Source organism: Lissotriton helveticus, chromosome 11, assembly GCF_964261635.1.
Source record: "Lissotriton helveticus chromosome 11, aLisHel1.1, whole genome shotgun sequence".
Classification (NCBI taxonomy): Eukaryota; Metazoa; Chordata; class Amphibia; order Caudata; family Salamandridae; genus Lissotriton; species Lissotriton helveticus.
Window position 1 is genome coordinate 215,829,490 of NC_136072.1, and position 12,550 is coordinate 215,842,039.

Sequence of the window (12,550 nt, forward strand, 5' to 3'; positions counted from 1 at the left end):
ATGCTGGAATGGCTTCCATCTACTTCTCTGGCCCACAACATCCAATTTTGGAAATTACTAAAACGCCATTTGTATAAGGGCACACGTCCACTACCTAATGGTTGATTAGATCCTGAAAGGCATTAATTATTGTGAACACTCACTCATCTATGTATACCATATACACTGAAGACAGAAGCATATACAGTGGTTCTTAATATTCGTGTTGCTGGGTTAATTACATATAACCAGTCACAATATGTTTACATATGCTGAGGCTGGTGTCAACAAATAATTAAAAGAAAACAGGAATTTGGTGAGCCCCCACTGATTGACAAGGTGGTCAAAAGCAGCTTCCCAAATGTTGCTCCCCACATGCAGGCAACACTTGTCTGCTTAGGTCTAGTTACACTTAGCCTCAGGAAGCTTGGAAGCATTCAAATGATTCACTCAGGCGCACTTCCAGAGTCACGAAAATTCAGGCCAAGGATCAAATCGTGAAAAATGTGACATCTGAATACTGTTGGGAGAGTAGTATATGCTTCAACTGTCTTTTTGATACCTCACACACACCTTCCCCAATAGAGGAGACATCATAGAGCTGTGAGTAACTGAATATGGAACCGGTTAAAAGAATGATTGTTTCTTCAGTCCCAGACAGTGAGAGGAAGTCAATTCAAAAGCAGTGTTCATATCCCTGTAAAATTCGGAATCCTACATCCCAACTACAAAAAAATTACATAGCAATCTGAATTAGGTCAGAACATTCAGCACCGATAAAGATTTACCTGATGGTGGACATTTCCAAAAATATACAAATGACGGAGCAAAGTTAATTTGGCTCCAAATCACAAGTTCATCAATTTATCTGCTTCATACAGGATGAGATGGCCACCATAAGAGAAATACCCCTAAACTAATTGGTCCATTTGGGGTAAGGAAGATGGTATTATCATATAATTGCAACATGGTGATCTAGTTGCTATTTCCATCAAACGTATTTTGTACTGTGTAGTTATGTCCAGTTCCCAAGAAACACACCGCCCACAGTAGTAAGTGTACAAGTGACTAGAGGGCTTGTAGGACCACATGCATTTCTGGTGTGCACGTTTGGCGCTTTAGTGCATGTGATGACTGGCGCTGCAGAGGTGCAACATACCCAGACTATGAAGACACCAGCCATGTGAGTGCATGCCCATTTCACTTCCAACTGCCAAGGTATATGGTGCATCCTGCCACTCAATGATCTCGCTGGGATGGCGCTGAGTATAACGTGTTGGTTGTATGTCCTCTTAATGTGCTTACGGCTATATTGGTGTGACTGTTCCCATGAGGCACAGGGTCAAGGCTGATTTGCATATGGCCATGTCTGAACTGGGGTGGTGTGGAGTGCAAAAAAACCGATGGATTTAGGCCCAGATCTCTGTACTGGGGTGAATGTATGACATTGATCTGCATTCTGTCCATCAACTGTTGTTTTTGCATTTGACACCCCGAGTGGGATGGGTATGCTCAGACGTGAGTCCCATGCTCTCCACACCACTGGAGTCAAGCTATCCTGGCTGAAGATGGCTGGTAGCCAGAAATCGGCCCTAGAATGCTTGATTTCGGTCCAGGAAAGACATGGCTTGGCAGTTCGGGCTGGACTGTTCCCATGAGGTACAGGGTCAAGGCTGATTTGCATATAGCCATGTCTGAACTGGGGTGGTGTGGAGTGCAAAAAAACGATGGATTTAGGCCCAGATCTCTGTACTGGGGTGAATGTATGACATTCATCTGCATTCTGTCCATCAACTGTTGTTTTTTTATATTGGTGTGAGGCCATGCTTGTGCTTCATGAGTGCTCTAATAATTATGTCTGATACCACAGGCTCCACTGGTGCTAGAGTGATGCTACTCTCCACTGCCCTTTTCACATTACTATGCCATTCATTTTAGTCTCCTCCTTTCTCTCTCTCTCTCCCTCTCTCTCTTACTCTTTTATTTACCATCTACCTCTATATTATTTGCAAATTGTCAGATTTCGCCCTCCTCCCATACTGTCATAATGCATTAAACAGAATGAAGTGAACTCAATTTAATTTAAATTAATTTATTTTATTTGTGAGTACTCGAGAATGTGTGCAGGTGATGCATTTGCGGTGGAGAGCGTGTGGATGGGTCTGCAGCGGGGCACAGTCACCTGCTGGCCCAATGTCTATGCTAACATGCTGTGCAACAGTCTGCTTATGTATGAAGGTGGGCATGCCTGTGTGTTCCAAGGGCCATGTATGGGCTGACATTCAGTGTAGCGGGTCTTTTTATCCCGCCCAGGAAGCTCTTCTGCTTCCACTATATCTCGGCATAGCTTATACCTTCGTATGCTTCAGGACAGCAGTTTAAATGCAATAAAGAAATATGCCTATTATAATAGTGCATAATATACATTGTGATCATGATACAGCTATTATGTTGTATTTATATCATGCTTGCTACTGCACTGCCTGTGTTTCTCAGTACTGCAAATAATAAGCAAAATTGTTACCCAACTGAATGGTAGTCAACTTAATACCCATGAAAGGGGAACATCTGAGATTACACTGCAGCACGTTAGCTGTGCTGAATGAGCAATTCACTAAAACGTAAGATCTTTGTTTTTCTAAAAAATCAGGTACGGTAAAGAGAAAAGCGGCACAAACATAATCTATGCTGCATTTTCACACTAACCTACCTTTGGGAGGACCATCTCTACCTACAGGAATGGACGCTCAGGCTCCATTTATTTCCAGTCACCCACAGAGGCAGAAGTTAGGTTTTGCCTTTTTGGGATATGAATGCCTTCCCAAGGGCAGCCCAGCTCAGGAAACCATGTCTACCAGACTTAAATCAGGGATAGATTTGGTTGACCTGACTCGAGCTCAATCAGCCACACAAATGCAAAGCTCTTTCTAAACAAGGGCTTACCTTTTACCTCACTCTTCTCCACTTTCCAATCTAGACGTTTACCAGACAAGCTTCATAGCTCTCTCAGAAAGGCACAACCTTCTTTTTATTGCTGAAACTGGTACAGGTTGTTGTGGCCAAACTGGGCACTGTGTAGCTCACTTTGGGATTCTAAATGATTCTCTTTGCAGTACTTCGTTAAAAAGGTACTCCACCAGAATATCGACGACAAAATATTATGTGGCCAAAATATTGTGCCAAAAATATCGAGGACCTGAATATCCTGAACGTAGGTGTACGTAGGTTAGCACTGGTTTATTATATTTAACTCTACAGCTATGTACCTGGATGACACATAGATATTCAAGGTACATGGATGTGCAGTGAAGGATAGTAAATCTATACTTACCTCTGTGGCGTAGCTGGGAGGGGGGCAGGGTAAGCAAGTCGTGTCTGTCGACTACCATCATGCTCCCGTGAACAAGTCGTCTGCTGGCTGCCAGACGCCACCCCCCCTCGAACAATGGAACAATGCGTCTGTTAGCTGTCACTCCCGCACCAGGCGTAACACTTAGGGTCACCCCGGGTGGCAGTAGGTCTATCTACACCACTGACTTATCTATTTGCACTTACCTTCTCGACATTTTGGTCCTTGATATTTTTGCACAATATTTTGGCCCCACAACATTTTTGGCTTCGATATTCCGTCAAACAACTGGAGGATATGAGGGAGGAGGGAAGAGAGGGATAAAACAAGCATTTGCAATGCAATAGGTCTCGCACTTATGTAAGTATGAGCTATTGACATTGCAAAAACCAATGCCTTTTATTTTTGTTATTGTTTTAAAAACATAAATAAATGGCATTGTCATTTACAATGCCAATAGCTTTAACTTGTGTAACAGCAAGACCTATTGCATTGCAAATGCTTGTCTAGACTTGGCTAAAGAGGGGAACAGGGACAGTAGTTCACCTTGGATGAGGGTCTCTAGCTGACATTTTTGTGGATGGAGTCTTGTAACATTCCATGCTCTTGCCCTACCTTCTAGGTAACTAAAGCAAAGTTCAGCATTGTTTTAAAACAATGCAACCACACGGATACAATTGTGGCGTTAGTAAGGACGTGTGTACGTGCACAGGAATGCTGGTGCTCCCACAGTGCTTTGCAAAACAGACATTACCTGCAGCAGCTTCGCTTCCAGGAAGTCAAACAAGGTCACGTTGCAAGCTGCCAAGCTGGAAACCAGCTGGGATGTCGGCAATGCCTACAAAATAAATGCAATGCTGGACAAACCATTCATTCTCCTTGAAGTGGTTTGGTGCTTAACGCACCCTTATTAGAAGGGTCAGACTGGTGGTGTGTGTTCAGTTCAAAAGCCCCTAAAGACCTCCCAGGCTGACTGCGCGTTACGGCAGACTTTCTCACAGTCCTTTCCCCCTTTGAAAGAATGAAATACACACACTAAACGTAAACAAACAGCTGCTTATGTACATAGATGGTTGTCCTCTGCATTACACCAGAGCCTGGACGAGCAACCGGCGAGACTGTAGGGGAAGGGGCCAGGAAGTGTTTCTCTGGAAAGCAGGTCTCTGCCCTGGCGGTGGGTGGCAGTCAGCACGGGAAACAGCAGCAGCACCGTCAGCCTGCAGCATATTGCGAGCACCATCCTTCCAAACGGCAGAGTGCACGCGCGCTGCCTTTCAACAGTCAACAAAACTCGAGCCAGTTGAGGCAGAGCGCAGCTCCAACCGCTGCCCCAGCAGAGTGTGCAGCGCGACTCCTGTAGAGGTGATGAGATCCGCTGTTTGTTTTTCGTGTTTATGCCGGAGAAGTTACCGTATTTTTAAGCGGTGGCACTCACAAACGAGATGCAGCTAAAGCAGGGAGAGCCTTAACTCAAGTTAGCTGCCTCCTGTCTGGGAGTCGACGACGTCGCAGAGTGCCACCTCCCACCCTGATAGCGCCGCCCACAGAGGTGTAGCTTGTTGTTGTGCATCTCTCATGACGCCGTGCACAACAGACGCCGTGCGCGCGCACATCATCGCGCGTCTGCCGCTTGTGTTATATATGCATCGCGCTTTCACCTTAAGTGAAAGCGCGATGCATATACAAACATGCGTATCTGTAAGAGATGCCGTGCACGAGCGTGCACGAGCGAAATCTCCAGTCCAGGTGGGCGGGGCCTAATGCCGACAGGGCGGACACCAACGCCGCTTCCAGAGAAGCCGGACACAAAAGCAACGACAATAGATCTCGCCAAGGAGAAGCAGCGCTTGTGCGCTGCAACGCAGGCGAAACCTAAAAAGCAGGGAACTTTTGTTGTCCGTGTTTTTCTTCTCTATCACTTTATTGTTATTTGTAGGTCATATGGGCCATGTTGAATATTACAATCTCAAAACAAATAAAATTTGTTATAAAAAAGAAAAAAAGAACCAGTTATTAGATGTTACAAATGGGGGTCTCTAATTGGCAGAGGTAGGTACCTTTGTCCAAATAGGGACCCTTGCTTCTAGTCAGAGTAAGGGGATACACACTTTAGATAATCCCTGCTAACCCCCTTGGTAGTTTGGCAAGAGCAGACAAGCTTATCTCAAAGGCAATGTGTGAAGTATTTGTACCAACAATCACAGTAACACAGTGAAAACACCACAAATGGACACCACACCAGTTTAGAAAATAAAATCCCTTTATCTAAACTAAACAAAACAAAAATGACAAAAATCCAACATACACATTTAAAAATATGACTTTCAAAAGGTTTCAAGAACTTGTACTATGGAAAACGATAAATGCATGACTTTTCACCAAAGTACCTGTAGATGCATCAAAGTTCCAAAGCCAAACAGCTGCATAATCGGAAAACAAAGGAATACTGGAAAGCAGGTCTCTGCCCTGGCGGTGGGTGGCAGTCAGCACGGGAAGCAGCAGCAGCACCGTCAGCCTGCAGCATATTGCGAGCACCATCCTTCCAAACGGCAGAGTGCACGTGCGCTGCCTTTCAACAGTCAACACAACTCGAGCCAGTTGAGGCAGAGCGCAGCTCCAACCGCTGCCCCAGCAGAGTGTGCAGCGCGACTCCTGTAGAGGTGATGAGATCCGCTGTTTGTTTTTCGTGTTTATGCCGGAGAAGTTACCGTATTTTTAAGCGGTGGCACTCACAAACGAGATGCAGCTAAAGCAGGGAGAGCCTTAACTCAAGTTAGCTGCCTCCTGTCTGGGAGTCGACGACGTCACAGAGTGCCACCTCCCACCCTGATAGCGCCACCCACAGAGGTGTAGCTTGTTGTTGTGCATCTCTCATGACGCCGTGCACAACAGACGCCGTGCGCGCGCACATCATCGCGCGTCTGCCGCTTGTGTTATATATGCATCGCGCTTTCACCTTAAGTGAAAGCGCGATGCATATACAAACATGCGTGTCTGTAAGAGATGCCGTTCACGAGCGTGCACGAGCGAAATCTCCAGTCCAGGTGGGCGGGGCCTAATGCCGACAGGGCGGACACCAACGCCGCTTCCAGAGAAGCCGGACACAAAAGCAATGACAATAGATCTCGCCAAGGAGAAGCAGCGCTTGTGCGCTGCAACGCAGGCGAAACCTAAAAAGCAGGGAACTTTTGTTGTCCGTGTTTTTCTTCTCTATCACTTTATTGTTATTTGTAGGTCATATGGGCCATGTTGAATATTACAATCTCAAAACAAATAAAATTTGTTATAAAAAAGAAAAAAAGAACCAGTTATTAGATGTTACAAATGGGTGTCTCTAATTGGCAGAGGTAGGTACCTTTGTCCAAATAGGGACCCTTGCTTCTAGTCAGAGTAAGGGGATACACACTTTAGATAATCCCTGCTAATCCCCTTGGTAGCTTGGCAAGAGCAGACAAGCTTATCTCAAAGGCAATGTGTAAAGTATTTGTACCAACAATCACAGTAACACAGTGAAAACACCACAAATGGACACCACACCAGTTTAGAAAATAAAATCCCTTTATCTAAACTAAACAAAACAAAAACTACAAAAATCCAACATACACATTTAAAAATATGACTTTCAAAAGGTTTCAAGAACTTGTACTATGGAAAACGATAAATGCATGACTTTTCACCAAAGTACCTGTAGATGCGTCAAAGTTCCAAAGCCAAACAGCTGCATAATCGGAAAACAAAGGAATACAACACTCCTGAGACCTTGGGGAGGTGATACGACAGTTCTGCAACACGCACAGGATGAGTTGCGTTGAATCCGGTCTGTATGGGGAGTGATGCGTTGATTCTTCGTGAAGGTTCCGGTACACAGGTGATGATTCGGGAAAGCAATCCCGCACAGGTACAAAGCGTGGAATTCCGGGATGCATCGGCGATCGATACGGCGGCATCGAGCAACGCTGCGTTGGTCCTCTTCAGCCGCGATCACTCGATGTGTTGATTCTTGCAGCGGCGACAGGCAGTGCAACGGTTTTCGCAGGGGCACGTGATACATGGAAAATCTTCTTGCAGCAGATTTCTGGGGAGCTGTGGGTGAAGTCTTTGTGTCCCTGAGACTTCAGAACAGGAGGCCAGCACATTTAAGGCCCTTGGAGATCTCCTTTAGCAGGGGACACAGCACACAGCAAGGTCCTTCTCATTGTCTTGGCAGAAACAGCAACTGTAGGTCAACTCCAGACACACAGCAAGGGCAGTACTTCTCCTCAGTCTCTCCAGCTCTTCTCCTTGGCAAAGGCTCCTCTTGAGTTCCAGGAATTATCTAAAGTCCAGGGGTTTTATGTCTAATACTTATACCCCAAAATGTCTTTGTTCTCTTTGTGCAATGGGCTCTGAGCCCAGTTCAAAGCAGTTCTGGGGGGCACTCTGCAAGTGCACAACAACATACATTGTCAGCATGAGCCTAGGCTCCAGACACACCACAGGGAGGCGGAGCCAGCATTGTGGAAGGCAGGCATAGCCCTATTCAGGTACAGGTGCTACTCCTTCCACCACTCCAAATGCATATCAGGCCTATTCAGCCTAGTGCTAACTCATCCAGACTCCCGGAGCCACTGCACCTCCCAAGCCAGACAGTCAATCCACAGACAGGCAGAGGCACACAGGATGGCTGACAAGAAAATAGCCACTTTTTAAAAGTGGTATTTTCAAACACACAATTTAAAAAACATCTTTACTAAAAGATGTATTATTAAATCCTGAGTTCAGGGATCCCAAACTCAATTTTTCAATCTTATCCCTATGAGAAGATATGCTTGTAAAATGTTACAAAGCATTCCCCATTCTGTCCAAAGGGCAAGATAGTCTTTCAATAGTGAAAAACAAAATTGGCAGTATTTCATTATCAGGACATGTTACACACACCAGTACATGTCCTACCGTTCACGTACACTGCACATTGCCAATGGAACTACCTAGGGCCTACCATAGGGGTGCCCTATATGTAAGAAAAGGGAAGATTAGGGCCTGGCAAGTGGGTGCACTTGCCAAGTCGACATGGCAGTTTACAGTGGTAAAGTGCCCAGAGTCCTATAGCCAACAAACACAGGTCAGGATCAAATAGGAGGAAGAAGCAAAAGGTTTGGGGATAACCCTGCAAAAAGGGCCATTTCCAACACCAGAAAAAACTACACCACTGCTCTGATCAGAACCCGTGATTACCTTTGCTCTCCAGGAATCATCATTCAGCATCTTCTGCCTGAAGCCTTCTTGGAGCTGCTCGATCCTGTTCTGATGAGACATCATCATCGATTCTCTGGAAAAAAATACAAGCGCTGAGAATGCAGAAAATAACAACACTAAACAAAAGACCTCTAACTACACTGTCAGTTCCAAGCAATTTTAATGGTATTCCTTTTTCTCTAGTGCCTGAGCTGAAATTTAAGCAAATCTATGCAAATGCTACCTATAAACGAATCTTTGGGCTTGTTTCTCTATGCTTACAGAAGATTCGGACATTTAAATGATTATTTTCATAAATTCTAGTTCATGAGTGCTTTTTGTGATTATACGATGAATGGCATATTCGAGCTGCAGCAGAACAAAAGAGGCCTGGGAACTAACATATACAGAATCTATTCAATGGGGATTTCTCACATTGTCAATGCCCAAACTATTTTCTTCAAGCTTTGTGGTGGTGCAACAGATTTAATTAATACTGCAGACACTAATAGATAACCCTTTCCTCGAAAATGGGCAAGGGACAACAGTTTTTAAGAGGCCTTGAGAAAGCCACTAGATTTATATGTTTGCAGTGTAAAGACTTCATGGTGTTTAGTGGTAGAAAGGCTTTTCGAAATTAAAGTTGTCATAACTGCGACTAAGATACTGCAGACTAGTACCTTTGCTGGACTTCTGGCCATAGAAACAATCTGATTGGCTGAGGGGGGCTTCTTTCCCCATCAGTCACATTACTCCTAAGGGAACAAAAAGCTCCTGCAAACTCTCACAGACCTTACGCTGAGAGTTGCTTGACGCAACATGAACAGAAATGTTGCAGTAGCCATTTCAGGACGTGGGGACTCACGGGCCTTACATATTGTAATAAAATATTACTTTAATTTGAAAAAACCCTAGTAATTCACTGAAAAAAATCAAAGGTTAAACTGACATTATAGTTAGGTGTGGTGATATTATCTTACTGTGCCTTGATAGAACCAACTCAGAAATTCACTGACAAAAAACAAAGATTGAAGTGATGTTTACTGTCAGTTTAAAATAATGTTTTAAACTAAAAAATGCACTTAAATTCAACAGTTCTAGGTATATCAAGTAACTATTATTCACGTCCTCGCCTTGCACTCCTTGTGACCTCACATATTACATCATTCATGATACGTTCCATGACATCATTGATGACATTACTGATGACAGCTGAACTGACATCATTACCGACAATCCTGTGCATGGCAGGGGAGAGAGTTATAGTTGCTTGAAATAACCTTGATACTGCTCACAGACTGGTGCAAAACAGGTGGGAAGATATATAAGAGAACGTAGCAGATAGTGGCTCTATCAGCAGATTACATGTAGCTTTTTTGACAAAGTTGAAGTGACATTTTCCTACATTTACTGGAATTGTGGGGATTTTACAGCAGCTGTGGAAAAGTGTTAAATGAATAAACTCATGATAAAAAAGCATTCCACCCCCCTTGCGTTCATTTTATGCAGTGTTTAGGATCAGGAACTGAAATCTGGTAGTGAAGCACGATAGGACCAATCTATAGTGGTGCACATTTCTTTGAATGTAATTCACATTTTAACCGGCAAACACTGCAGTCTCATTAGTGATTGGCTATTGGTGTAATCTATTCTTTGGTAGGCCGTAAGCCAGCTCTGGGTCAGCAGAGACATTTTCCTCCGCCCCAACCCTGCTTAGAGAACAACCTGCCAAGCAGGCAGGGATCTCTTTGCTGAAAATGCACCAGTTGGTGTGGGGGATGCTTTTTACGAAAAGCAGAATGTTGAGAGAGATGCATATTGGTGAAGCCCACCCAGCATTCAATTAAGATTTTTAGAAACAAATACACAAAGGAGTTTACTTCCGAAACGCTAATGACAATAACCACATGTAGGAAGATGTCTCTCTATATAGTGTACTAAAATGAAGAACACTGTGTAGAGAGCCCAGTGGATCTCCAATTGGTATACAGATGTAAAAGCAGATAATTCTAATGTTCCGTTTGCGATAGTGTGAGCAAGCAGTTAGGCTTATCAGTGTGTAGTGCTAAGCATTCATTGTACTTACAGAGCAATAAATGAGACACACACTCAAGAATAAATCCAAGACCATTATATAAAAATAGTATAGAATTTTATCGACATCACAACAGGCAGGGACTTTTCTCCCTGCATGTTGCGCCCATTGTCTGTATTTCCAGCCTGGGACCCATGCAGGGGAATGATGCATGAGCCCCAAATAGGAAGCACATCATAGTGCATGAAAGGCTACTGCCCTGTGGTAAATGGCTGTCCACGTTGGTTGTAGCTCTAAGATTAGTCAATCAGCGGTTCTCCCACCTTTAGATGAGTATGCAGGGATGGAGAACTGTCAATTTACAGTTCTCCTTGTGAGCCAAACTCTAGCGTACCATCTAATGGTCTTGCTTAGAGTTTGGCGGACAAAGTACCACACCACAAACATGGGGGAGAGGTCATTTTGCCAAACTGACTGTCCGACCACTCTATTTAGAGTCGAGCAGAGCATGATGCTTTTGCTGGCAGAAGCCTCACACCGACAGCTCAATGGACTTTGGGCAGTTGATTTAAGTACATCAGACCATCCATCTTATTGAGGATGGACATTCTGATGTACTTTGCTTCTGTTCAGGAACCACCCGGATAACACTCACAACCATGAACAGAAAGCAATAACGCCAACCCGCTTGAACATACATCTAGGTATTCAGAGTAATTTGCTTTTTCAAAAACAAACTCCCCCTTTGGAAGTTTGTTATTATGAAAAAAAGAGTTTCTGAGCAGGTGCATAAAACATGGTGTTGTAGGTCTAGTTTATATCAGCATCGTTTGTGTCATTCCTTTGTCATTGGCCAGCTGCTGTGACGTGCATTGGAATGTTGTGAACTACTTAAGTGACGTGGTGGGTCCAGCTGACAGAGATCGGCTCTGCGCAGCCGCGCTGTCCCTTGCTGTCCTTACAATAAAACCAGTTGTGAATAAGAATCGGTATTTCCCCATTTATTTCATATTGTTGACACAACATAAATTGGCGACGAAGTACGGGATCAGATTTCTTCAGGACGGGCTTGTGGAGGAAATATCTTCGAGCATCTAACACCGAATTTCAAGGCAAGTGTTAGATACTTATTTCGTTCGTAGGGATGTGTAAAATAATAACACATTTCTTTCGTTGTTTTCTGAGAGCTGCCGATTTCCTGTGACAGTTCATCTGGTGATGGTTCCAAAGCCGAATTGACAGGTTCAAAACCTACGCAAGATAATTTTCAGGCAAGTTACGGATTCTGGTTGGGATATCGGTTATTCAATTTGGTAATTGTGTCCGCATATCTTTTCAACAGTTCTGTCTGAGAAAATTTAAGGAGGAAGGTGACAGAACGTAGAGTGCGGCGCCACGCAGTAAGCAAAAAATCGTTGGTGACAGTTATTTCATCTCAACTGTAACACCATGACAGTTGCAAGACGTCATCCGTAAATGTCATCTGTCAGTTACAGCTGTCATTGCCAGCGAGCTTGCGCGTTAGCGTCATCGCGTCATTGATGTAAGTAACGTGACGCCATTTTGTGAAACCGAGCGTTATTAAGTGAGGTGAAATGCTTCGTGACTGACACCGGATAACAGCCGGAAGGTATTTATTAATTTCCAAGTACTTATGAGGCGTTTTCAACGTTAACTCGTTCGCGTAGCCATTGTGTTCTTCAGCATTGCTGGCATATTCTTCGTGGCTCACAAAAGGATAGTGAACGAAAGTTAAAGTGTTATGTTCAGGCAATTTTAAAGGATTTTACCAACAATGTAGTAATCTGTGGCAAGATATAAACGGTGATCAGAGTATTACAGTTAAGTTTAGTAGTAGATATATTGTGACGATTCAGACAAGATATAATATTACATTTGGGTGTAAAACAGATTTTGTTTAGGTCCTAATGCTTAAAGGTTGTTTTCTTAAATACATAGATATCTATATATAT

At 43.8% G+C, this 12,550-nt stretch overlaps 1 protein-coding gene across 1 annotated transcript in view; it reads right to left on the reverse strand.

Moving 5' to 3' along the window:
* LEKR1 (leucine, glutamate and lysine rich 1) overlaps positions 1 to 12,550 on the reverse strand; it is a 635,278-nt gene that overhangs the window by 99,433 nt on the left and 523,295 nt on the right. The window contains exon 10 of the mRNA XM_078665467.1: positions 8,543 to 8,636. Coding sequence (XP_078521593.1) covers positions 8,543 to 8,636 — 94 coding nt within the window. The remainder of the gene's footprint in view (positions 1 to 8,542; positions 8,637 to 12,550) is intronic.